Below are 27,951 nucleotides of genomic sequence, written 5' to 3' on the forward strand. Positions count from 1 at the left end.
GTCTCAAGTATTCAATAAACCTCAAGTCATGCCACCAAATTTAAAAAGGTGCCAACAACAGCAGCTATAATGCTATATAAGGTATCTCTGTTTCTGAGCAAAATTGGCGAAAATAAACTACAATAATTATCATGCTAACTAACTCTACAGCCTACAAAGTCCAGTCTCTACAGACGGTTACCATGCCAACACACTGTGTGCTAGCATGCCTAAAACATGTTTCAGTGTGAAATTGTTCTTTTCCACTCTCAACGGAATGTTGTAGTCCCACAGTTCCGATGCTGTAACCATGGGAATGGTTTCTATGACAACCACAGGGGATTGATATTCTTTCCAATTCTGCGATGGTTGCCCGGAAATATCGATATTTGGGTCGTTATGACGAAAGTGCTCCTTAGGTCCAATGTAGTTAGTTTGTATTTCACGATCCGGTTGCTCTACACGAGGATATTGAGGGATAGCGGGGTTAAAATATCCATGGTCGGAGGTCAAATTCCAATTATCTTGTCTATTAATTTTAGCGTTAACTCTTGTAGCATTCAAAATGACGTCTTTGGTAGCTGCATCGATACGAGGGTTAAACTGATTATTCCGAGCCTGCTGCTCGTCAGGATGAATTAATAAAGAGACTAGAGGGTTAAATTGTCCGGGAGACGAAATAGCCTTTGAGTGGTTGTCAGGGGTCAAAAGTTCAGGCAATGTAAGAACAGCTGTTAGATTGAATAACAAAAACAGTCCAGGGTCCAAATATCCGTTGCTAAGCACGTTGCTAGGCACGTTGCTTGGTTCGTTTGATGTAATATTCAAGATCTCTGATTTGCGAGAAATTTCTTCAGTTTGAATTTTTGGATATTTGTCAAAAATGGGGTGTCCAAAATCGTTCTTAGTTATAGATTAGTGAGGAATTTTCAGGAAGATTTTTCTTTGGATCGGAACTCGAAAAAGTTTTCAGTAATGGCTTCAAATTTGACAGATCAGGTGGTAGCTTTGAGTGGTTGTTAAACGAAACAGGTGGGGTCGCTTGGGGGTCAAAAATGGCCACGTTCGTAGAGAGTTCGTTGGAGAGGTCGTTTCCGAGAGACATCAGGGGACAAAGGTCGTTGCCAGGTGGTGTGGGGGTGGAGGCAAAGAGGGTAGCAACACACATCAGATAGAGCAGAGCACTTCCACAGGCAACCTGGAGTGTGGGAGTTATTGTGATGATCTTTACCACACAAACAAAAATGCTAACAGCTAAGTCAAAATTATTTTGTAGGTATGATGATCTTTACCAAGTATGATGGTCGAATAAATCAAAGTATGGACGGGTATTTTTGAGGGTATAAAACTTCGCAGATTTAATATAATTTTCACCGGAATAGCAGCCTTGTTGCAGCATGCAATATTAGATTCGCGGGTGCACGCTTAATCAGTGAAAACCACGAACATAAAATTAATTATACCCTCGAAATATCCCGTTATACGGTAATTACGGCCAAAATATGGTTATGTAACATTGCGATGGAAACACATTATTTTTTATGGTATGTACTAGCTTCGTTACTATACCTTAGCAGTGGTCTTGGAGGTGGTGGCCATGTTATCTGACGCCCCCCACACAGCGCAAAGGTCAGTGTACGAGAACCACCCCCTCTGACACGCCTCGTTAAGTGCAACTCTGTGAGTGGGCGGGACAAATAGCAATGGTAGCAATAAATTTAATACAGAATAATTGTTACCTACTTCACTTCTCACACACCACCCACACACTCCACACACACCACCCACACCCACACACACGTACCTCCCTTCCACACTTCTGACAAACTGGTAATACTCATCCATAGATACGAACAGCCTCCAATCCTGCACGATTAAAACAACAGCAGATCACATGACACAAGCTCGCATACCCATTGGTCCATCAAACTACAAGCGCAACTTATGACAAGCCATATACATGTAGATCATTCTCTTTCTATGCTTTTAGAAAATCAAAACATAAATTTTTTGAATTTGATACTAAAGTTATGGCTGTTCAACTACCCCCTGCCCCTCCCCCTCTTCCAGCTGCCATAACTCGAATTCCGTGGATCCAATTTCAACGATTTTATGGAAAGAGACCTTTCAAATGGTGTCCTCAAAATTCATATTTGAAAGATAAAAATATTCGCCAATTTGGCCGTACCATGGTCCAAGGCCAAAAAATGACAAATTATGGCTCCGATGAAATTTTGGATTTAGAAAGGTCTCTTTCTTAGCTTTCAGAAAATCATAACACATTTGAAATTGGATCAACGGTACTCAAGTTATGGCAGCTGGAAGATTACACCCCCCCCCCCCCCCTCCGCTTATCATCTCTTTTTCTCTGTACACTCTAATGTGAAATTCATTTGATGTACTTATTGAATTAGTATTTGTAAAGATGATCATGTCATAATAACGAATGTTTCACATTTCTCTCCCAGATGCACGCATGCTATCGCTAAGTAACAGCGCTAGTTATAGTGACAAAAGATTAAGAATTAGAGACCACACAAAGAAAAGAATTCAATGAAAGAATATAGCAAAATGTTAATAATTGGGTAGTTTATTTTACACATCTGCCGTACACGTACGTGTTACTAGGCAACAATCCCACTGTGGAAATCAGTATAATAATTTGCAACATGTTTTCAAACAAACGTCAACATAACGAAAGGATTTCACACATTAAAAATGTGATTTGAATATTTGAATTGAGAGGAATATGAAGTTATGCGCACGGCTTAAGGCAAAAACACGGAAATAACAAGTCATAAATAGTAATAATGATCAAAGAAAACGTGACTAGAAGCTCTTATAGTTACATTTTATTGATCCTTGAGCAACCGTATATGTAGCAGTCTACACACACACACACAACGCACTGATTTTCTACATAAAAGCTTAAAAAAGCAAGCAAAAGCCAAGAAGCTTGAACTTGCAAGGACACGCACACACACACACACACACTACCGTATGCGCACACAGAAGCATAACAACACAAGCTCCAGTATAAACGTATCGCATGTCCTGTACATGTATTTAGCTTCAGATAGAGAATGAACCATGACTGAATAAAGAATTTTTCTTAATGGGTAAGAATGCCACAATAAAATAAATACAGGAGTGTTGTGAAAGCATGCATTACCGTGGCGACACTACAAGTGAATGGGCCACCCTCAATATGTACGTACTGATGATACAAACACGGAGATCACAAGACTTGCGTACAAGCAACAATAGTTAGTTGATAGAAGTTTTTGGTCATGCAATAAACAAACAATGGATCTATTATGGCAACAAGTTTAAATGGCGGACATGCCTCCCTCTCCTAACTTAGATGTAGTTTACCTGAACTAAGATCCGGTTATGGCGAACTTCTTTTATATAATTATTGTACTAGTTTGGAAGTTCTGAAGTAAGAAATAAATTTTGCAGTGTTCTGAGGGAAGTCTATATATCAAATGAGGTCAGAAAAGAGGACAAATTAGACGCTTAGTTTGATGGTTTTAATACGGCGGGTCCAGCATTAATTTGCCGAAATAGTAAGTCTATAATAGTCCTAGTATGGCTTCATGCATGCACTGTGCACACATGCACATGTCTGCTATTACACTGAGACAACACATGTCGTATATCGGGTTTCGAACGTGAGGTTAATTGATTACACTGTACAAGCATTGATTGATTGCATTTCTAACTATTGTCATGAATTGCATGTAAAGCATGGGAAATTGCATGCACTTTGCTCACTCTTTGCGAGTCTTTCGCTTGTGATTTATGCGAAAAGTCGCAATTTGAGAACCACGCAATGGAAACACGATATACAATACTACACTGAAACAACCAACACACACACCTTCTAAATGACAAACAACGACAGGTTAGTGTTACAGTATAGTCTGCCCCCCACTCCACCCAACTGTGTATTGCCTGGGGCTATCTGAGCATGCACCGACTATACACATGATCACACAACACAACACAGCCGATATTGACAACAAAACCAGATTACATTTCATCAAATTTGGGCCTACTTATAATAATAGGCTCTAACAAGACCGTGTATAGACAGTATTGTACCGGTACTATTCCAATTAAAGGAGGAGCTATTAAATTTCAGAGACACACCATATTTGAGGGCAAATACATGAACCCTAGCATGTGCAAAAAAACATAGCAGAGAATGGTTTCGATCCATCGACCTCTGGGTTATGGGCCCAGCACGCTTCCACTGCGCCACTCTGCTACATGAGTATACATGTCGGAGATAGGGAGAGCTAAGTGCGATCAAACCTAGTGAACTACGAATGTGCAGAATTTGACCTCTTGTTACAGTTGGGAAGGAGTATAATACATGTTTGAACACAAACAACAACTTCCTAGAAAATTGAAATCCAATCGCCACATTCTCCCAACAATGGCAGTAGAGACATGGCTCTCAGTATACCAATAACATTGCAACGTATGTACGTGTATGGAGATCAGTGATGCCTGTCTGTTGTGGTGTTCTATAAGCAGGAATGGCCCAAGTCTCTCCATGGAATGTGTTTGGACCTGTGTTAGCAGGCCACCCTCTATAATACAGCCAGGTTAATGGGCCCCAAAGTCTCTCCATATCATGTGTTTGGACCTGTGTTAGCAGGCCACCCTCTATAATACAGCCAGGTTAATGGGCCCCAAAGTCTCTCCATAGCATGTGGTTGGACCTGTGTTAGCAGGCCACCCTCTATAATGCAGCCACTGTTGGTCTACCCAAGGAGCTACCACTATGACATTACTACAGTTGGCCTAAAACTACGAGAGGTACTTAAGAGGTCATGACCAGAAATATGCAGAATGATTGAATCATCACTATAGCTATACATACAATAATGAACGGATGTGGAAGTAAATATCGGGACAACCTCCACACGTAATGTTGATTCAAGAATGGACGGTATTTAGCTCCCAGCTGCAGTGATAATGACGTTCAGCATGTACTACGGTCTTATACTATTATCATGATTATTGAGAATGTGTGTGAAACATACCAGAAGATGCCCACTTGCGTAGGTAGCTAAAAGGTCACCGTAATTGACCTTACGAATCAGATAGGCTACTCAAAAACATGTCAAAAATATTTAAGAAATGTTCGCCCTCCCCCCCCCCCACACACACGCACACACGCAGAGCAAATTATGATAATTACGCACAATGGCATGTATGCATGTTATATAATTATATCTATAGTTTAAATATCATGGGTAGTTGTACTAATAGCGTAAATCAGTGGCCTCAATAGTGGACCTAGTGTGTGTGTGTGTGTAATGGTGTGTGAAATTGGCCGATAGCAGCCTCGTTAAAGGTTATGGATAATGATGCTATATCATCATTATCCATAACCTTTAACGAGGCTGCTATCGGCCAATTTCAATTATCGAAATGAACTGTATAATTGGACAATTGGTGAATGAGCCTTTTGAAATTTGAACTGACTTAGCGGTTTTTAATTTGGTGTCTCAAGCGTCTATACTACAGCAATGACATTGTGTCCACTGGAAAACTTTAATTTGGCCAAATATCTCCAATCGTCAAATTTTTCGTTCAAGAGTGGAAATGGTAAAAGATTATGACGGTTTATTATGTAATGTAAAATTAGTATTAAAATGGAGTAATTGACTGGACCATCTGAAAAAATTCCCACTGTAAAATATATCGTATTTTGAACGAGTTGCTATAGAAACAAGAACATAATTAGGACATGGACTACATGGACACGGAGATTATCGTGAATATCTAATTAAACGCAATTAACGAAAACAAAATATGAAAATGTGGGAAAACATTCGCCATACAAATTGCTCAACTATAAATGGAAGTCAACAAAGAAACAAGAGATGGGAAAAGGAATAATTTCAACGATCATATTTCAGTACTTAAGATCATGGGGTTTTAATGAAGTATTTTGATTGGACGACTACAAAACCACACACCTGTCGCCAGAGTGGCTACACACAGGAACGTATATTACTCATTAATAACATTCACAGCACGTACGGATAATTAAATCAATCAATTCTCTAACATTTTTGAGTGTAGTCTAGTTATTGTCCATCAGACTTTATGGCAGTACACCTCCGAGGCCAAAGACGAACAAATTAATTTGAATGTAGTTGACAATAACTGTTATAATAGCCACTGGAATGAAAACTGCCTGCTACCTAAGCTATCTCACCTTGGATATAACTAGCTAACAGTCTCATAAACTATTGAAAAGAAAAGCTTGTCCGTATACAGCATGTAGCCAGTGCTAAGCTTCTAGCTCTACGCTGCTAACTTGTCCATGTCCAAGCAGTGAGCCCCACCCTTCCTCCAGCCTTCCTGGTGTTTAACAAGCCCCACCCATCTGTTCTGCCCTTGTCAACAAGTGTCTATATCTAGTATAACATTAGTGCGCCCTCAACGCTTTTTGTTGATGTTGCAAAGATTCGCCAAAACCCTGTTGTTAAACCCCGCCCAGTTGGTACGATACAGACCCTTACGTGAGGTACATTACAGCATAAAATAATCATACGCACTCTAGTTACGCTTGAGTAAATGACACTTAATTCACAATAATTGTTTTTTAATTGGAGAATTAATAAATTGCGTGTTTAGGCAATTCCTGTAGTTTACAGAATCTATGACACATAATGTACATCGTACTTCCCTAAAAATTAATTGCTGACTGTACCCCCCTCCACACACACACCCACCCACTCACACCACACACACACACACACACACACACAACACCACCACCCACACACCCACACACACACACACACACACAATCATGGTTCACTGCAACACAAACTGAAAGTCCGCTGAAATCATATAAACAAGACAAACATGCAGAGTGCATTCTCAGACTAACAACAATAGTCTAATAGGATCAGCAATTAGCCAGTCTGGACAATGGACCACCACCTTACAACACACACCTTGATGAGGTAATAGCATATCAGTACACAACTGCCCACGCTACAGTATTAGCAGGCCACCCTCTGGAATACAGCCAGGTTAATGGGCCCCAAAGTACTATAGAAGGTAATTTTCGTGGGGTAAAATATTTGTGGTTTTCGTGGTTGAAGCACTGACCACAAATATTTTACCCACGAATGAAGCGACCTTGTCTACCTTTACCTGCAGTGCAAGCAGCAACCACAAAAATATTATCCACGAAATGACTAAATACTGCTCAACCACAAATATTTTGTCCCCCGAAAATTACCTGCTATACGGTATCCATAGCATGTGTTCGGACCTGTGTTAGCAGGCCACCCTCTTATATCAATATCAGCATTAACTCACAATTACTTGCAAGAATCTGATTTCCAAGTGATCCAGTCGATTGCGTGGGGTGGAACCTGTGTGTGGGCGAATACATCAAAGGGAATAAACCACACCCACTACAACACATCAAAGTGAGTGTGCTAAAGCTAGCTATGTACAAGAGTGCTGTGATGTGATTGAGAGTGAAAATTAACAAAATAGACAAAATAACAATAATTATTGTAAACATCAGACGCTTCATCTCGTCATGTACACATTAACGAACCGATGGTGGAAAAATCCGTGTTAGTGAGAGCTTCCATTTCTCCTTCATCGTTGAGGAACTTTGATGCCACCAGCTGCGAGGAAAATAGATGTTTATTTAGTGACACACACACACGTTAGAATGAAGATCTAAAGGTCCCTGGTTCGATCCCGGGTTTCGGCATTTTTTATATCTCTGGGTTGACACGCACGCACACACACGCACACGCACATGCACACACACACACACACTAAAACAGGACACAAACAGTCTACCTAGATAATATGATCAACCTTACAGCACACACAGCGATTAGTAACAGACACACAGACATAACTGAGCAAGTTTTGTTTTTATTAGCACTTGCCAAGACAATAGCTAAGGTTACCAAAGGTTAGGCTCGCTACTGTTTCAGACTCCACACACAGATTGGAATGTACCCCCCCTCTAGAAACATTGACATCACTAATTAGTACGCTACCATGTAGGAGGTTGCATCATCAGCACTACGGTAAACAACATTGGTCATTCATTACCCAGGGCAATGCGTGCAGGGATGTGCCTCGAATATTCCAGGCACACACATCCAGCTGCTCATTTTAAGTGATTGAATGCCGATAAAAATACACACATAAGACTGTGATTGTGTGTACCCATCTATTGTGTACAACGTGTGTATAAGTAACCACATCCATTTCCCACGTTACATCTTTACTTACTTAAGTTGCTCCACAAGACCATTACAACAGTGAAGCCTTATTATTAATTGGTTAATTTGCAGCAGTAACGAACGTGTCAGCTCATTTAACACTGAACATACCTCGTCAGTCAGTCAGTGGAGTGATAGTCACTACAAACATTCCTAAAATGTACTGTGTCTCATGACATGGGGAAATATTAGCAAGTGTTAGAAGCACAGCCTTCAACAAACAATGACCTCATCCAAACACTGTACTCATGCAAACACGGTACTCATGCAAACACTGTACTCATGCAAACACGGTACCTACCTACTAGTGGAGCCCACTTTAATGGCCACTCATGAAGAGAGGCTAACTGCGATACCAAGGCCAGGTCCCAAATGAACAGTTTGTGTACGTATAAAACAACCCCTCAACAAAGGTCACCTCTGTATAAGAGCCGACACATTGTTCCCAAAGGTGTTCGTTATAGAGGTACTATGTATGTTTACTTTGACTGCTCGTAACTTGAGTCGGGAAGATCCGATTTCAGAAATAAAAAATGCAATCTGTAGCTCTAAGGAGGTCTCTCTAATTATGGGTTTAACTTGAGGCTTTTAATCGGGCCCAAATTTGCTGACACAGCACAGGTGTATCGTCTTCAAATGTTGGCCGATTTGCTAAGCTAACTGTCCATAATTTAAGTTTGGAAGGTTCACTTCCAGAAAGAAAAGATGTATTATGTAGCTCTAAGGGAGATCTATCTAATGGTGTGTTTAGAGATTGCTAATTGACCAAAATAAATACATCCCTTCCACTAAATTAGGCTATCAATTAAAACACACATTACCAGCATGTACACAAACATTCGCTCGTTAACTGGCTAATCATCACAAGACAATTGCTCATCAAATACCAGCTAGGAAAACAAGTTGTAAAGGCCTCACAATTCCCAGAGCTACTGTAATTGAACTGCGAAGGTTTCTTAGCAATGAGGGGACTAGAAATTTTAGAATAATGTGCAGCGTCAATAGATACTTGTTAAGCAAGTTAGTGCTGACAATGCCAATAACATGATACACTCAGCATGAACACTAGAGTAGGGGTACACACATTCATCTTGCAAACATAGTATTGTAATGAAGGGCCCCTCCTCCAATCAACAGTCCAGTAGACTACACACATGAAGACTAGAGCTAGTACCAATACACCAACTAGATACGTGTGTTAAAACTATATTCCAGCATCTAGACCAGTATAATTATAGTAAACTGACTTTGTTAGATAGCTTGGGACTCCAAAATCTGAGCAGCTTGGTGAGCAGCACTGTTCCTAAGACAAGACAAGACACAGGAGGTTCCAGTTGATCACAACACTCTCCATGGCAGTTAGAATGAAGGGATATTCCCTAACAGTAGTTCTACACTGCACTATACAGGTAGGGTTTTTCCCTATGCAATGTGGCCACCATTGATTGTTGTGCCACTGTCTAGTCTACGTCTGTTTCCAAGAGCTCTCTCACTATCTGCAGTCCAAGTTATGCCAAAAGAAAGAAAAAGAAAGGTTCTACTTTAATAGAAATCTAGTGTAGAACTTACTTTGATAGCCTGTTGCTAGCTAGCTGTAGAGATGTATTTGTTTATATATCTACCTATATAGCTACTGAGTACTGTGCTATTTTACCTCATACCAACACCCACATAACCAGGAGACTCCTGCTGCTGTAGGAGGAGGTTCTGGCTCCACCATTGAGGAGGTACATTACTGACACACACACTTCACACATTGTGTCCACGTAGTCTGCTCTTCGCTCCCACCTTGTTCAGGTATTCGCTCGTTTTCTCATAAATCAGCCGCACTAGGAATGTCCGTCTGAGCACCACTTTAGTCTAGAGGTTATTGCACAATAAAGAAGCTACTGATAGAGAGGCTGTGAGCAAAGGGAAGGGCAAGGAAAACAATGGGATGGTATCGAATTGGGACAAACTAAAGACTGGAGGTATATATTCCAACTATGTTATCAACTGATACTGATCACATGTACTCAGACCATGGACCAGCTCATGGAATGTGAATGGAATCAGAACGTGGATAAAGGTATCGTTTCCTCTGTCCTCAATAATTACAATTATTAACCAACCGCATTTTATACACTGTGTACAGAATGGTGGTCTGGAGTACATTGCACAAGAATACCCAGACATATTCTGTGTACAAGAAACCAAGTGTATTGAGAAAGAGCTTCCTATGGTAGGACAGCCACTGTACACACACACTCACCCCCCCCACACACACACACCCCCCCACACACACACACTCACACTCCCCCCCCCACACACACACACACACACACACTCACCCCCCCACACACACACAACCCCCCCCACACACACACACACACAACCCCCCCCACACACACACACACACACAGAACCAGCTCGGTATTCCTGGCTACCACGTCTACTGGCACTCCGCAGAGAAGAGGCTACAGCGGTGTGGGGTGAGGCATATTCACCAACTGTTGTGTGGTTAGTTACAAGTATTGTGCAGGCTGTACTCCAAAGAGAAGCCAATTTCAGTGACCAATGGTTTGGGAATTGAGAAGTTTGATTGTGAGGGTAGGATCATCACTGCTGAATATGAGCACTTCTATTTCCTTACATCTTGTAAGTTGGTTCTGATTTTATTTAGATTCCTATTGTCACTGTTATGTTGTGCCCTGTGTATATAGATGTGCCCAATGCTGGTGATGGCCTCAAGAGGCTCTCGTACAGTACAAGCAAGACTGGGATAGGGACCTCAGAGAGTACATGAAGAAACTAGATCTCAGTCCTTCTCTGTGGGGACCTCAATGTGGCCCATAAAGAGATAGGTACCTTCAGAGTTTGCCTTGACTTTGTGTACATGCATGTATGTATCTACGTGTAGATTTAAAGAACCCCAAGACAAACACAAAGACAGCTGGTTTCACGCCCGAGGAGAGAGCTACTGGAGGAGGGTTTCATGGACACCTTCCGTCACCTGTATCCCGACCTCTCTGGAGCGTACACTTACTAGTCATACCGGTTCAAGGCCAGAGCCAAGAACACTGGCTGGTGAGTGCTCCCGCATTACTCTAGCAATAGAGTGTATCTGTGTTATCATGTCCACGATCCTGCTACTAATACCCAACACATGCACACACTGTCTTAGTTATCCACCCCCACCACCCACACACACCACACACACTAGATGACGAGGCAAAGAAGGTAGCCTCACAGGCACAAGCAGACGCTCGCTGGATCATAAGAAACACAAAGCCTTGTCCACACTGCAGGTACGTTGGAATAGAGTATAGAACAATAATATTTAGAGTTACTGTACATAATTATACGTTTCATTGTTGTCTGATTTCAATATTTCCTTATAGAGCTCCAATTCAGAAGAACGACGGATGCAATCACATGACTTGTAAACAGGTACGGGCTTAACATAATTATTAGACTGGAAACGGCTGCACCTAGTTTATCTTTTGTTGCCTCTAGTGTCGCCATGATTTCTGCTGGGTGTGTCTTGATCCCTAGAGTCTACACAATTACAGAACTGGGGGATACTTTACGTAAGTCGTACATTGCCAATTAACACATTCAGAAAAGCGTGGCCATATAATGCTCTTACAACATGATTGTCTACTATCAGAGTTATACGTGTACTGTGGTACCTATAGCCTCTTACACAGGCCTGTTGAGAAAAGGAGGCATGTGCAAGATATTTTCTACGTGTATGTATACTATCTACTCAGTTGCCCATTGATATCCCTCCTCCCCGTCCTCCCTTTATAGCTGCAGCTGATTTTCTAAGCCCCACTACTCATACATGTATCACCATAGTGCTTTCACATGTACAATGTATTTACTATCTACTCAGTTGTCCATTGACCCCTCTCCTTCGTAACTGCAATTGGTTCACGGCTCAGGAGAAGGCCAACACGACGGTGGAGGGGTCCAGAGGAGACATGGAGGCTGCCTATGTTAAGAAAGCTACGGAGGACCTTCAGTCGCACACTAAGAGATTCCAGCATTATTATGACAGATACAACAATCATCTACACAGTCTGGATGTAAGTGGTGGAGCGTGAAAATCTCTCGACAATTCTAGCAAGTTTAGTTTTGATTTTGCTAGCTAGAGTGCCCATAACTTGACTTTGGAAGGTCCAATTTCATGTAGGATGCGTTCTGTAGCTCTAAGGGAGGTCTTTTTATCAAAATGGGTGTGTTTAAATCATGTAGGCCAATTTTTTTTCTCCTTGTCAGATTAAAATGAAGTTGCTTCAAGAGTCGACTGGTAAGATGAGAGAACTGGAAAGACTCGGACTGGCTCTCGACAAGAAAGGTACGATGTTTGTGCATGTATTATAATAGCTGCTTAGTAATATTGAAATATGACCTTAATTTGGAAGTTCGTACTGTACATATAACACTACATATTTTTCTTTATAGTGGCTCGGGTCAAAGGTCAATCTGATGCCACCATTGGGGTGAACTCTCCTCTCACTCCACAAAAGAAAATCAGTGTTTTCACAACTGGAGAAGCGAAAAACTTTCTCGACGATATTTTCCGAATTCTGCTGAGAGCGAGGAGAATCTTGTCAGCCTCGTATTGCATTGGATACTTCATCCCTGATACAGATGAGGAGGCCCTGGGGGCACATGAAGTATTGCAGGTGAGGGCAGGTGGCTCATCGTGACAGCAGATTATGGGAAATAGTGAAGTATTTTTAAACGATCACAACTTAAATGTTTATCTACTTGCGTGAAGTATTCCATTTTGGTAGAATTTACTACGTGTACCATTGCATTGTCGAGTGTAGCAGCGTTGTCTAACAGCCTACTACTACTACACACACACGCACACCCACACCCACACACACACCCACTCACACTCACACACACACACACACCCACTAGCACACACTCACACACACACACACCCCCATCCCTCAGGGCAAACTAGAGGAAGCAGTGGAGGTTGTCTCGGAGATGGTCAATAGACAATACCTCCAAACACCATGCTCTAAAATGAACGAAGCCGCTGGAAACGTCAACTACCTTTGCAGTGAATATCTCACCGAAATGTCTGTGGTTGCGACAATCGCTGATCTGGCAATAAAAGAAGCAGAAAAGCCTCCACCTCCGCATGCCACCCCGCCCACTCCACGGGAGGACAGCCCGCCCCCTCGTATGGGGGTGATTCCCCTCGGCTTTGGACCAGACGTTCCCGACCAACCGGATGGAGAGAGGCGCTTCCGTTTGATTGGTCTATTGAATCCCGATGGAACATTGCATATTTTACGAGTACCAGAAGAGGAGTTTCAATTTCTTAGGGCCCCAGCAGACTAATTAGCGTTATGTGAATGTACTTGTGAACTACATGTACATAATAATTATAAGTATTCTGTTCAACAATTTAGCTGTGTGTGTGTATGTATAAACATGTTATTTTTCATGTTGTTTGCACAGTCGTCATTAATATTTTGTGATTAATTAAAAGGCACCTCTGCCCCGAAGCAGCCATTGTGATCAAACTCTGCAGATCCACCCCCTTTCTATGGTTTGTAACACGCCGACCGTTTCATATTTTAAAGACAGAATAATCACTGATAATAATTATGCTAGACTAGCCAATTAGCGTTAATTGCAATGGTATCTCACCCCCCCCCCCCCCCCCCCCACTCAAATATATACCCGAAGCATTTGAACACTAAAAGCTATCTGCAAACAAAGCACTGCATGTCAGTCGTCACTAGCCTGTTTTACCATAATATTATAGTTAGAGAACAGGCATTTTTAGATGTCTGATAATACCCCCTGCATGCATGTACATGTACCCTATGATTTATTCATGAACATGCATGCAGTCACATGTGTAATGGAATTCCCCTTACACACAATACAGGGTGTGTCTGGCATGTCTGTGGTGAGGGTATTCATATCATTCCAAGAATACCAGCTAGTGAATATAATCAGTGAACCAATTCTCTGCAGTCTACACACATCTCTGAGTTCCTAGCAGAAACTATAATATGGGACAGGAACAGTCTGCTGAGTAAGTGATGGTCTTACAGCCTAACATTTTTATTGCTTTTAAATAGGCCACAGGCCCTGGAGTTATTGGATGCTGCTTGGTATGGTGATGTAAGCAAAGTGAAGTCCCTACTGGCACGTGGGGCCAACCCTAACCACCCCAAGTACTATGATTGCCATTACAATAAACGACTGTCACTCTAATTAAATAGGAGGTTAGAAAATGCTGCTAATAAAAGGTTTATCAGCAAAGTGATGTCTCTGCTGGAACGTGAGGCTGACCCCGAGTGCTATCCATTACACAATGCTTGTGTGAATAGTCACCTGGAGATAGTGAAGGCACTTGTTGAGGCTGGAGCAGACACTGAGAGATGGGATCGTTTGGGCAGATTTCCAGTTCATTATGCAGCCATGTATGGTCATAAGGAGGTGTTGGTTTACTTGATCAGGGATTGCAAGTGCAGCGCTGGTGAGTAGTTTTCCATTCACTAGCAGTTGCTACATAACTCCCCCGGCCAACCCTATATATAGCAATTTTTCACATTGCAAATATTTTTATGGGACTTTAATATCAGTTTAATTTGTAACGAATACGGAATACATGCATGGCTTGGGCTTCTTAATTTTGAATGAGTTGGTTATGTACACGAACTATGCGTTCGAGGACTTGAGGGCCTGGCTTAGGGATGGACATTTAGTTCCTTACAAATGCACCAGTCCTGTAATATTTAAATATTAGTGACACCAACATTCACTTGTGTATAGATACCAGGGACAAGAACAACGATACTCCACTCCACTATGCATGCCATGTTGGTCACCTAGATATGGTGCAGTACTTGGTGGAGGAGGCCCACTGTGACATCAGTGAGTGTATCATAATTTTGTCTGTCCTTGTGTACAAATTTGTTGTTATGAACACTTTTTCAGATGTACGGAACAACAACAACCAGACTGTACTTCATACAGCCTGCAGTTACCTCCTATATAAACCTATGTTTGGTGAGTCGAAGTAATTAGAGATTATAGTAACTACATAGCCCTAAAAGTACTTGTTTGTAACAAACCAGAAATAATAAGAGTATATGCATGTAATAGATATAGCATGGGAGACCGAGTGTTTTATGGAATATACAGGTACAAGCACAAGGGTGAAGCTCCGAGGGCGAGTTGCTTGTATATTTCAATAAAACAAGAGGATTATCATGCTATAATAATATTATGCAACGACCCTTACCAATGTGTAATAAAATAATAGAACACGGAGGGGACTGTATCACTTTTATTACACCCCTTGTAACCGATATAAATTTATAAGATCCTTACAATACAGTGCATGTATTATTATAACCAACTGCATTCCCGTTCAATATTGTAACTTTAGGTACGACATGGATACTTTCCGGTTCGCTTGCAGTAGTGCAGTACTTGGTTGAGAAGGCTAACTTTGACATCAGTGAGTTTATTTAAATGTAATGTGTACAATCTCTTGACCATTAACATGTGCAGATGCAACTGATAATAAAGGCAGGACACCACTTGACTTCGCTAAAGAAAGAGATTACAAGGACCTTGTTGACTACCTCAAGACTCGACTGGAATCATCTAGACAACCAGGCAAGTTATAGCTACTTAGCTAGCTAGCTGCCAACGTGCAACGTGCAAGTTCAAGCTTCTTAGCTTTTGCTCGACAAAGAAGTTTTAACATCAAAATCTGCCACATGAAAAAACATTTCACCGGCATCCTAAATAATTGACATAGCTATACATTATAAAGAGATTAGTGATGTGCATAATGTTATGTTTACACGACTCAACAACTGTTACTCATGGCAACCAGGCACGACGTTATAAACATATTTAACCGAAATTGTTATCACGAGGAATTCCTAGTAAATTGTTATCTGAGTACATTTTCCTCAATGAAGTAAAAAATGTCATGCCAGCAAAGGCTTCGCCATGCATACAGTAATTATAACTATACTTTACCATAGCTATATATAATTTATAGTCAGTCACATTTACTTCCTTGTACATTCATGCAGGAAAAGATGGTGTTGGGAGTCAAACAGCTGTTCCACTCACACAAGACGAGGCTGATGCTCTGCAGAAGCTTCTCGAGGGAGCACAAGTCACCATTGGTCATCCCATTGTTGCTGGCACAACCACTCTGGAGGATGTTCAGCAGCTGCTTACTCAGAGAGGACTGGAGATTATGGCCGACGACCTCAGGACAAGACTCAGACTAAGTAAGCTTAAAATTACTATTTTTAGTGCTTATCACATGATCTCCAGTCCATCAGTTTAGCTTAAAGTAGTCACACGACCGTGATTTGTAATCTCCACACTTAACTGATTACTTGCCGAATGGTTCTCGCTAAAATTTCAATGTTTGTTATTTTTCATATGATCAAAGTAACTTAATCTCTACTAATTTCTCCATAATTATAGTTATGACTGAGCAACAAAGAAACCTCGAGATACTCAACAATCTAATGACAGATGAAGACACTATCGATATTAGCTACCCAAGGCTATTTCTTGTTGGGCCGCCATCTGTTGGCAAGACGACCACACTCAATCGACTGCTGGGGGAGTTTGAGAACATTGACTCTGCTGGAGACAAAGCCAAGCTTAGAAGCACACTGCTTGCTAACTGCAAACAAATACTTGCCTTCGTTAATGAAAACACAGCAAAATGGTTGTCATCCAAAGATGTTGACGAAGAAACAAAGCTCTTGTTTGGCTACTTACGTGAATCTAAGTCTGAAACCACTCCTAACAAAAAGATAAGCATCGCAACCTCAACCGATTCTCCTGTATTAATACGCAAGCAAAGAACTCGATCTAAAATACCACAATAGTGTTTCCTAAAGAAAGCAGATCACCACTACACCAAGCCACAGCTGCTCAGCGTACGACAATGAGTCATCCAAGAAGCAAACTATTACCAATAAAATCAGAATTACAACAGCTAATAAAAAATGCGGATTATTCCAAAATGGCCGATTTCCTTGGCGATATTTTACTGAACATTCACGACATCGGAGGTCAGCCAGGCTTCTTGGAAATGCTACCAGCCCTGAGCACTGGTCCGGCCATGTATCTAGTGTTCTTAGATCTCAGTAAGGAACTTGACAAGCTGTACAAAATACCTTTCAGTCGAGATGGCATGGAAATTATTCCCTTCAATTCTGTTCACACTACAGAAGCCACAATCTCTCAAATCCTCACCTCTATTGCCAGTGTCCATTGCATCTCAAGAGATCCCACTCCTCTTATTAATGTTGGCAGAGCTAGTGATGCTCTTAAAGAAAGAGTAACAACTTTTAAACAAGTTAAACCGGTAGCAGCCTTGATAGGCACACACAAAGACAAGCTGACCGACCCCGCGAGACAAATCAGAGAGAAAAATGAGGCACTTGAAAAAGTTATCCAAAAATTCCCTGAAATTATTATTTCTCCAGGATCAGAAGAGCAGAATATTGAGCACAGCGAACCTCTAGACGGAGCCCGTACACAATCAGGTTCAATATCTTGTTTCTTTTCAGTAGATAACCTCAATGGAACTGAAGTGTCTGACATTGGCCCCGTTCGTAATTTCTTAAGTCGAACAATTTTGGCTCGTTTCAAAAATGCTTCTCTTCCAATTCGACCAAAATGGCTCATTTTTGGGTTGCTTCTTCGAAAACAATTTCATATAGCTACAATTGAAGATTGCTTTGAATTAGGAGAAATGCTAGAAATGCAGAAAGAAGAAGTAAAAGTGTGTCTCTGGTATCTTCACAACTGTGTTGGTACGATCCTCCATTACACCAACGTACCTGGTGATGACGGTTGGCTCAAGGGTCATGTGATCTGTACCCTTCAAGCTATCTTTGATAGCATCAGCCAGTTTATTCTCCTTTCTATGCGAACGCTTCACTCAGGAGGTCCAGTTACCAACCACGAGCAAGCCGAGTTGGTTAAGAAGGGACAGTTCTCGATCAAATCCATTGAGATGTGTTGCAGAAACGTGGAAATTTCTGAACTTATTCCCGCAAAGCATCTCATTAAGTTATTGGAGCACGTCAAACTTCTGTCCCCGATATCTCATAAGGATGAATCATCAGCGGAAGGTGTTCGCATTACCTACTTAATGCCGGCTGTTTTGGAGTGTGCTTCACGAGAGGAGCTGGCGAACCCACCTCCACCAGACACCAACAACCCAGAACCACTCCACATCACATTCAGCTTTGGTTACGTACCAACAGGAGTCTTCTGTGGGCTCATCACTCGACTAGTTTCCCAAGGCCGCCATGGAATACTCGGATTGACGTGGAAGTTGGTGGAAGATGGTGTCAAGAGAAACTGCGTCTCTTTTCTGATTGCGAAATCAAATAAGATAACGTTAATATCTCATGAAAGGAGTTACGAAATACGAGTTACTCGAAATCACGCCCGTCTCTCCCTGCACGACCTTTGCACCTATGTTCTCTCGGTAGTTCTCTACACTCTCACGAGCATGTACGAGCAGCTAGTCCCACAAGTTGCGTTCCAGTGCCCATGTCCTGGTCACAGCTCAAGCAGGGATAGAAATTCCTTGTGTATTCTGACGGAAGATGTATGGATTCAGTTTCTGTGTGGCAGTAATCCCGTTACCTTGAGGAAGGAGCAGACAGTTTGGCTTGGAAAGGTGTGTGTACAGTTAGCGTACGTAGAATTATGTGCATGTATTCTACTTGCCTGTCTTACTATTTGCCGCATGTTAGTCACATGCATCCCTTATTTTCAACAGACCAAGAAGGTTGGTGAGAAAGCTGAACTAGAGGTGCTAAAGTTTGCTGAGGAAGGTTTCTCCTTCCACTGGACCAAAGAGGGCTCCAGACGTCAGATCAAGACAACTGATGATCAGCCCAACACTCTGAGCTTCCCGAGTGTGAGAGAGGAGGACTTTGGTCACTACCAGTGTGAGGTGAAGGATGCAGCTGCTGAGAAAGTGCTCCTCACTCTCTACAGAGCTCTCTACAAAGAGGAGTCAAGTCAGTTAGCATTGAGTATGCCACACTTACGTTCAATATTTTAACTGCTTCAGGTGAATTCTCTACTGAAAGGAATGAAGAGCCAAAAAGCAATGACACTAAATCTATTGTAAAGACACCATCATCAGGTTTGATTGTTTCTACAAACTATTCTACAAACACTGTTGTTCACTGATCACTCGTATAGATGAGGGGTCCCTGTCACCAGAAAGGCTCCAATACTCAGCAGCTCCAGTCCAGAGAGCAGAAACTCCAATATCATCATCAGCTGGTGGTGACAGTCAATTCCGTACTCAAAAAGGTATATTTCTTTATATACATGTAGCTGTGTATGATATTGTCACATCATCAATCAATGATTTATGCCCTCTACAGGACCACCCGCTAATCGAGTCGCTCTCCAAGAACTAATGGGACGATACAATCTGACTAACGAGCAACTCAACCGTGAAATAAGTAACCCTAATTTTTCCTACCTGGCCATATATTTCGATGATGTGGAAATTTATTCGAATGCCATGGGACTAGCTTCTGCTGAACAAGCCGATGTGAAGAGGTTATACCATAGCGAAGGTTCCCAAGCAGCCATGTTAAAGTGTTTGAAAATCTGGAAACAACACAATTCTTCTCAAGCAAGTTACAGAGCTCTACTGGATATCATACTGAGATTGGGGAAAGGAGACACAGCTGATAAAATCTGTCAGCAATTGACCCAACGTAAGTACATGTATATCAGTGCCCCTCCCCTTTTCCTCGCCCCTCTAACAAGCAACTGAGCCGGTAGCTATGCAACTCATGCATGTAACTGAACTCACACCAGAGAAGTATTTTATAATGAGTACATAGCTAGTAGGTTGTACATGATTATAGGATTGACAGTGCAATTGTGTGTTTTCAATCATATTTCACCGCGTTTCGTCTGACTGACTAAGTAAGTAAGTATGTAAGTAAGTAAGTAATATTCTTGGAAAGCATTTCCTCCTTGTACAGACATGTTCAGAAGATTCTAGATACAGCCTCTAGTCGACTAGAACCCGGACCATGGGCGTTTTTCTCAGAATTGCGTCCGCTTCCAAGAGGCAGATGACCTCTCAGGCTCCACTTTTCTTACCTACGCAATTCCGCCATCTTTAAATGACTGCCACAGCAACGCACATGGCAACTTATGAGGTGGGCGTGGCTGTGACATCGATAAACACAAAACCTCCTTTCTTCAGCTCAGCTATTTATCCTAGATGCATGCACTAAAAAACATTTGCAATGTGAACGTTGCTAGGATTGCCAGGAAAAGAAAAGCACGAAAAAGCGAAGAAACAAGAAATTCGGCGAGTGCATAACTCCAATCCGTTACAACGTCATGAACATGTACAGTCGAGTGGCCTACTGTTGATAAGGAATTTTAAAATCGAAATATAGATTGGATAAACACACAGTCATTGGTCTTTATCTGCTGGTCATGAATATAACTTGGAATACTCCCATCCACACATCCAACACTTGCGTGTTTGCTCAACACTGTAAGGGAGTCATAAACATATAACTATAGCCTGCAAAAAATGTACATAATTAACATCACTATAATTATTACTTGCAATGTGAAAGGATTGGCCAGGAAAAGTACCAAAACAAAAATAATAATTATTAATAACTTATTGAAACAGTACATGTTCATGACGTTGTAACGGATTGGAGTTATGCACTCGCCGAATTTCTTGTTTCTTCGCTTTTTCGCGCTTTTCTTTTCCTGGCAATCCTAGCAACGTTCACATTGCAAATGTTTTTTTAGTTTTGATAATTATAGGATTGACAGTGCAATTGTGTGTTTTCAATTATTGCACAAATTATCACTCTGTTCATAATTATATACATTTCCACTTGTTGGTGTCTATATAGCTAGACTGCACTCTCAGCTAGTACACTGTTGACATGACAACCTATAGTTTATCAAAATGATCTACATAATATGTAGATCATTTTGATAAACTATATAATTATTGTTTCTATATTATTGTACAGATCGTACACTGGACTGATGCAGTGATTACACATGCAGTGTGTCGGATTGTACAAAATACTCTAGAAATTGCATGTGACATGTATTTATAGCTAGTTGAAAATAGTTGAAAATAGTTGTCCATTTTTAGAAGTTTAATTATTCTTATGGCACAAAGGTGTTGGACTAGCTGTGTAGCTATAATTATTATTTGATGTGTATTAGTACATGGCGAGAGATTTAGTATAGAAATGAGGACACTCAAATAAGAATTGGATTTAACTGGAACGCTAGTCTCGCCATGATTTCTGCTGGGTGTGTCTTGAAACCTGGAGTCTACACAATCACAGGACTGGGGGATACTTTACGTAAGTCGTACATTGCCAATTTACATTCAAAAACGCTCTTCAGAAAAGCGTGGCCATATAAATAATAATGCTCTTATACAACATGATTGTCTACTATCAGAGTTATACGTGTACTGTGGTACCTATAGCCTCTTACACAGGCCTGTTGAGAAAAGGAGGCATGTGCAAAATATTTTCTACGTGTATGTATACTATCTACTCAGTTGCCCATTGATATCCCTCCTCCCCCGTCCTCCCTTTATAGCTGCAGCTGATTTTCTAAGCCCCACCACTAATATATTTACTATCTTCTTGACATGCAGTTGTCCATTGACCCCCTCTCCTTCGTAGCCGTTTAACCGGTTCAGGGCTCAGGAGAAGGCCAACACGACAGTGGAGAGGTCCAGAGGAGACATGGAGGCTGCCTATGTTAAGAAAGCTACAGAGGACCTTCAGTCGCACACTAAGAGATTCCAGCATTATTATGACAGATACAACAATCATCTACACAGTCTGGATGTAAGTGGTGGAGCGTGAAAACCTCTACTAATTTATAAACAAATTTTATAAGCAAGTTTAGTGTTCGATTTTGCTAGTTAACTTTGACTTTCTGTAACTTGAGTTTGGAAGGTCCAAGTTCAAACCAACAGTACATCATGTACTAGTTTTTTGGATCATGAGCCATAATTATACTCCTTGTCAGATTGAAATGAAGTTGCTTCAAGAGTCGACTGGTAAGATGAGAGAACTGGAAAGACTCGGACTGGCTCTCGACAAGAAAGGTAAAATTTTATTGCGTGCATGTATTATAATAGCTGCTTAGTAAATATAAAACCGTAATTAATATAATTATATAGTCATTGGAAGTTTCGTACTGTACATAATTATAACACTGCAGTGTACATATTTTTCTTTATAGTGGTTCGGGTCAAAGGTCAATCTACTGACGCTGCGATTGGGGCAGAATCTCCCCTCACTCCACAAAAGAAAATCAGTGTTTTCACAACTGGAAAAGCGAAAAACTTTCTCGATGATATTTTCCGATTTCTGCTGAGAGCGAGGAGAATCCTGTCAGCCTCGTATTGCATTGGATACTTCATCCCTGATACAGATGAGGAGACCCTGGGGGCACATGAAGTATTGCAGGTGAGGGCAGGTGGCTCATCGTGACAGCAGATTATGGTGTATGGAGAAATAGTGAAGCATTTCTTTAAACAATCACAACTTAAATGTTTATCTACTTGCGTGAAGTATTCCATTTTGGTAGAATTTACTACGTGTACCATTGCATTGTCGAGTGTAGCAGCGTTGTCTAACAGCCTACTGTAATAGCTAATTTGGTGTGTCACTTCCCAACACACACTCACACACACACCCACCCACCCCCACACAAACCCACACACACACCCCTCAAGGTAAACTAGAGGAAGCAGTGGAGGTGGTCTCGAATATGGTCAATAGACAATGCCTACAAACACCACGCTCTAAAATGAACGAAGCCGCTGGAAACGTCGACTATCTTTGCAGCAAATATCTCACCGAAATGTCTGTGGTTGCGACAATCGCCGATCTGGCAGTAAAAGAAGCGGAAAAACCTCCACCTCTGCATGCCGCCCCGCCCACTCCACGGGAGGACACCCCGCCCCCTCGTATGGGGGTGATTCCCCTCGGCTTCGGACCAGACGTTCCCGACCAACCGGACGAAGAAACAAAGCTCTTGTTTGGCTACTTACGTGAATCTAAGTCTGAATCCACTCCTAACAAAAAGAGAAGCATCGCAACCTCAACCGATTCTCCTGTATTAATACGCAAGCAAAGAACTCGATCTAAAAATACCACAAAAGTGTTTCCTAAAGAAAGCAGATCACCACTACACCAAGCCACAGCTGCTCAGCGTACGACAATGAGTCATCCAAGAAGCAAACTATTACCAATAAAATCAGAATTACAACAGCTAATAAAAAATGCAGATTATTCCAAAATGGCCGATTTCCTTGGCGATATTTTACTGAACATTCACGACATCGGAGGTCAGCCAGGCTTCTTGGAAATGCTACCAGCCCTGAGCACTGGTCCGGCCATTTATCTAGTGTTCTTAGATCTCAGTAAGGAACTTGACAAGCTGTACAAAATACCTTTCAGTCGAGATGGTATGGAAATTATTCCCTTCAATTCTGTTCACACTACAGAAGCCACAATCTCTCAAATCCTCACCTCTATTGCCAGTGTCCATTGCATCTCAAGAGATCCCACTCCTCTTATTAATGTTGGCAGAGCTAGTGATGCTTTTAAAGAAAGAATAACAACTTTTAAACAAGTTAAACCGGTAGCAGCCTTGATAGGCACACACAAAGACAAGCTGACCGACCCCGCGAGACAAATCAGAGAGAAAAATGAGGCACTTGAAAAATTTATCCAAAAATTCCCTGAAATTATTCAGGATCAGAACAGCAGAATATTGAGCACAGCGAACCTCTAGACGGAGCCTGTACACAATCAGATTCAAAATCTTGTTTCTTCTCAGTAGAGAACCTCAATGGAACTGAAGTGTCTGACATTGGCCCCGTTTGTAATTTCTTAAGTCGAATAATTTTGTCTCGTTTCAAAAATGCTTCTCTTCCATTTCGACCGAAATGGCTTATTTTTGGGTTGCTTCTTCGAAAACAATTTCAAATAGCTACAATTGAAGATTGCTTTGAATTAGGAGAAATGCTAGAAATGCAGAAAGAAGAAGTAAAAGTGTGTCTCTGGTATCTTCACAACTGTGTTGGTACGATCCTCCATTACACCAACGTACCTGGTGATGACGATTGGCTCAAGGGTCATGTGATATGCACCCTTCAAGCTATTTTTGATAGCATCAGCCAGTTTATTCTTCTTTCTATGCGAACACTTCACTCAGGAGGTCCAGTTACCGACTACGAGCAAGCCGAGTTGGTTAAGAAGGGACAGTTCTCGATCAAATCCATTGAAATGTGTTGCAGAAACGTGGAAATGTCTGAACTCATTCCCACAAAGCATCTCATTAAGTTATTGGAGCACGTCAAACTTCTGTCCCCGATATCTCATAAGGATGAATCATCAGCGGAAGTTGTTCGCACTACCTACTTAATGCCGGCTGTTTTGGAGTGTGCTTCACAAGAGGAGCTGGCAAACCCACCTCCACCAGACACCAACAACCCAGAACCACTCCACATCACATTCAGCTTTGGTTACATACCAACAGGAGTCTTCTGTGGGCTCATCACTCGACTAGTAACCCAAGGCCCCCATAAAATCCTCGGATTGACGTGGAAGTTGGTGGAAGACAGTGTCAAGAGAAACTGCGTCTCTTTCTATGTAGATAGTGTTCACAAGGTGACTCTGCTCTCGCACGAAAAGAGCTACGAAATTCGAGTTTCCCGTGAGGATCCAGAATCTTCTCTGCACAACCTTTGCGCTCATGCACTCTCTGTCGTTCTGTATTTCCTCAAAACCTTGTATGAGAATTTGGTTCCATTAATCGCATTCCAGTGTCCCTGTTCTAATCACAAAGCCGAACGAGACGTCACTAATTTATGTACTATTTCCGATGGTTCAAAAGTTCGATTTCTTTGTAACGATTCTATAAAGCTCGTTAAATTAAAACCGGAACAACGGATCTGGCTTGGAAAGGTAAGTATTTTTGTAACCATTAATTGTATTAATGATGCAATTAATTCGCTACAGACCAAGAAGGTTGGTGAGGAAGCTGAACTAGAGGTGCTAAAGTTTGCTGAGGATGGTTTTTTCTTCCACTGGACCAAAGAGGGCTCCAGACGTCAGATCAAGACCACTGATGATCGGCCCAACACTCTGAGCTTCCCGAGTGTGAGAGAGGAGGACTTTGGTCACTACCAGTGTGAGGTGAAGGATGCAGCTGCTGGGAAAGTGCTCCTCACTCTCTACACAGCTCTCTACAAAGAGGAGACAAGTCAGTTAGCATTGAGATGTATGCCGCACTTACGTTCAATCTTTTTACATCACATTATACTTTAGCCGAATTTTCTACTGAAAGGAATGAAGAGCCAAGATGCAGTGGCACTAACTCTATTGTAAAGACGCCATCATCAGGTTTGATTGTTTCTACCAACTATTCTACAAACACTGTTGTTCACTGATCACTCCTATATAGATGAGGGGTCCCTGTCATCAGAAAGGCTCCAATACTCAGCAGATCCAGTCCAGAGAGTAGAAACTCCATCAGCTGGTGAATACAATCAAGTCCGTACTAGAATATTAGGTATAATTATTTCCTGAAGTAGCTAGTTATGTATTTATGCATGGTTATTTAATGTTTGTCCCTCTACAGGATCACCTGCTAATCAAGTCGCTCTCCAAGAACTAATGAAGCGATACAATCTGACTGACGAGCAACTCAACCGTGAAATAGTGGACTCTGATACTCCCGTAATGGCCTTAAATTTTGATGATGTGGAAATGTATTCAACTGCAATGGGGCTAGCTATTGCTAAACAAGCTGATGTGAAAGAATCACGTGGAGATCAAGCAGCCATGATGAAGTGCCTGCAAGTCTGGAAAGAACGTGATCCTTTTCAAGCAACTTATAGAGCTCTACTGGATATTGCACTGAGTTTGGGGAAAGGAGACACAGCTGATAAAATCTGTCAGCAATTGACCCAACGTAAGTACATGTATATCAGTGCCCCTCCCCTTTTCCTCGCCCCTCTAACAAGCAACTGAGCCGGTAGCTATCCGACTCATGCATGTAACTGAAATCACACCAGAGAAGTATTTCATAATGAGTACATAGCTAGTAGGTTGTACATAATTATAGGATTGACAATGCAATTGTGTGTTTTCAATTTTTTGCACAAATTATCACTCGTGTTCATATAATTATATACATTTCCACTTGTTGGTATCTATATAGCTAGACTGCACTCTCAGCTAGTGCACTGTTGATATGACAACCTATAGTTTATTAAAATGATCTACATATTGTTTCTATATTATTGTACAGATCATACACTGGACTGATGCAGTGATTACACATGCAGTGTGTCGGATTGTACACAAAATACTCTAGAAATTGCATGTTACATAGATTCACCCCTACTGGATGATCGATTTGATCATACGAAGAAGACTATACTGAACAATAAAATTATAGCCATTTTCATAGATACAATTACATTCAAATTTTCTCATGCAAATGTACAGTGGAATTGTTAGATCACAATAACAACTATTCAGTAATAACAACTTTTCTGTTACATAATTGTACATGAATAGATTGTATTATAAAAATAATTATAACATGTACGCCAGAATAACAACTGAAACCAAAAAACAATTATAATATAATTATGAAAGTATATACAATAATAAAACTAGACAACGTTCAGACATTGCATGACAGTATCTAAACTGAGAGCAGGCTACAGCCCACAGAGGACAGCCGATACCACCTGCAGAGAAAGAGAAACACTCAATAAGATACCACACACTTGGAGGTATGGATATATACACCTCACCTGGTTGTCCAGTGGGGAAGGCCAGGAGTGGAGACACTGGATGGAACAGTTCAGTGGGGAAAATGGCAACTGGTCTCCGACGATTCAGCATGACGACACCAATACGTATTATCAACTACGAAACGGCATGACAACAATTAGCAATGGTAGAGGGATGTATGTGCTCTCACTATTAACAATGAACTCCCTCCACTCAACACGGCACTCAGCTTCGTCAACCGTGACTTGATCCTTCTCTAAGGGAATGTTTTGTTAATGGTAGCTAGCTATAGTTACAATAGCACAGACCTTTCACCTGAAGCTCTCTGTCCTTCTGATTGATTCTCCTCTGAAGTCTGGCATGATCTGTAAAATTGTCCTGTCAGATATAATCGATAGTGGTATCCATACATAAGTTTCATCTCACCATCATATTAACATGCTGCAACTGTTGCTTTATATCTGATACTTCTCTCTTCAGGCTAACCAAGTCAGGAGTCTCAGAGGCGTACCAATACACCAACTAGATACGTGTGTTAAAACTGTATTCCAGCATCTAGACCAGTATAATTATAGTAAACTGACTTTGTTAGATAGCTTGGGACTCCATAATCTGAGCAGCTTGGTGAACAGCACTGTTCCTAAGACAAGACAAGACACAGGAGGTTCCAGTTGATCACAACACTCTCCATGGCAGTAAGAATGAAGGGATATTCCCTAACAGTAGTTCTACACTGCACTTACTGTGTCTTACAGGTAGGGTTTTTCCCTATGCAATGTGGCCACCAT

At 41.4% G+C, this 27,951-nt stretch overlaps 6 protein-coding genes, 1 long non-coding RNA gene and 1 pseudogene across 12 annotated transcripts in view; 6 read left to right on the plus strand and 2 right to left on the minus strand.

Annotated features, from left to right (window-relative positions):
• Positions 1-24,379, plus strand: part of LOC135337434 (uncharacterized) — a 48,819-nt gene extending 24,440 nt beyond the window's left edge. Inside the window, exons 13-17 of the transcript XR_010395107.1 lie at positions 21,344-21,688; positions 21,991-22,186; positions 22,371-22,449; positions 22,587-22,813; positions 23,083-24,379. The gene's annotated coding sequence lies outside the window, so the exon portion shown is untranslated. The remainder of the gene's footprint in view (positions 1-21,343; positions 21,689-21,990; positions 22,187-22,370; positions 22,450-22,586; positions 22,814-23,082) is intronic.
• LOC135337468 (uncharacterized) overlaps positions 1-27,754 on the minus strand; it is an 85,331-nt gene extending 57,577 nt beyond the window's left edge. Inside the window, exons 1-2 of one of the 2 annotated variants that reach the window (XR_010395133.1) lie at positions 27,590-27,754; positions 27,472-27,541 (exon numbers count right to left, since the gene is read on the minus strand). This is a non-coding gene — a long non-coding RNA (uncharacterized LOC135337468). The remainder of the gene's footprint in view (positions 1-27,471; positions 27,542-27,589) is intronic. The other variant, XR_010395135.1, reaches the window with a different exon arrangement.
• On the minus strand, positions 1-27,865 carry LOC135337462 (protein CNPPD1-like). Its single transcript, XM_064533402.1, has 6 exons — positions 27,748-27,865; positions 7,586-7,658; positions 7,339-7,394; positions 1,784-1,845; positions 1,549-1,657; positions 1-1,177 (listed from the first exon to the last, which is right to left on the minus strand). Exons 2-6 carry the CDS (start codon positions 7,620-7,622, stop codon positions 884-886), a joined length of 558 nt encoding a protein of 185 aa, XP_064389472.1. The 5' UTR covers positions 7,623-7,658; positions 27,748-27,865; the 3' UTR covers positions 1-883.
• On the plus strand, positions 9,262-12,361 carry LOC135337150 (DNA repair nuclease APEX1-like; annotated as a pseudogene).
• On the plus strand, positions 12,520-13,752 carry LOC135337455 (uncharacterized). Its single transcript, XM_064533393.1, has 3 exons — positions 12,520-12,615; positions 12,723-12,946; positions 13,227-13,752. The coding sequence occupies exons 1-3, from the start codon at positions 12,543-12,545 to the stop codon at positions 13,620-13,622; spliced, it is 693 nt and encodes a 230-aa protein (XP_064389463.1). The 5' UTR covers positions 12,520-12,542; the 3' UTR covers positions 13,623-13,752.
• The window catches only part of LOC135337431 (uncharacterized), a 58,839-nt gene continuing 45,098 nt past the window's right edge, over positions 14,211-27,951 (plus strand). For 2 of the 5 annotated variants that reach the window (XM_064533362.1, XM_064533364.1), the window contains exon 1: positions 14,213-14,328. In XM_064533362.1, coding sequence (XP_064389432.1) covers positions 14,306-14,328 — 23 coding nt within the window. In that variant the 5' untranslated portion in view covers positions 14,213-14,305. Of the gene's footprint in view, positions 14,329-27,951 lie in introns of all 5 variants that reach the window. The other 3 variants (XM_064533365.1, XM_064533367.1, XM_064533368.1) reach the window with 2 other exon arrangements.
• On the plus strand, positions 14,518-17,313 carry LOC135337447 (poly [ADP-ribose] polymerase tankyrase-2-like). Its single transcript, XM_064533387.1, has 7 exons — positions 14,518-14,775; positions 15,072-15,173; positions 15,237-15,308; positions 15,691-15,762; positions 15,816-15,923; positions 16,352-16,555; positions 16,758-17,313. Exons 1-7 carry the CDS (start codon positions 14,562-14,564, stop codon positions 17,168-17,170), a joined length of 1,185 nt encoding a protein of 394 aa, XP_064389457.1. The 5' UTR covers positions 14,518-14,561; the 3' UTR covers positions 17,171-17,313.
• Positions 17,230-20,273, plus strand: LOC135337440 (uncharacterized). Its single transcript, XM_064533378.1, has 5 exons — positions 17,230-18,981; positions 19,084-19,327; positions 19,381-19,455; positions 19,515-19,628; positions 19,703-20,273. Exons 1-5 carry the CDS (start codon positions 17,230-17,232, stop codon positions 20,101-20,103), a joined length of 2,586 nt encoding a protein of 861 aa, XP_064389448.1. The 3' UTR covers positions 20,104-20,273.

This window comes from Halichondria panicea, chromosome 6 (genome assembly GCF_963675165.1).
Source record: "Halichondria panicea chromosome 6, odHalPani1.1, whole genome shotgun sequence".
NCBI lineage: Eukaryota > Metazoa > Porifera > Demospongiae > Suberitida > Halichondriidae > Halichondria > Halichondria panicea.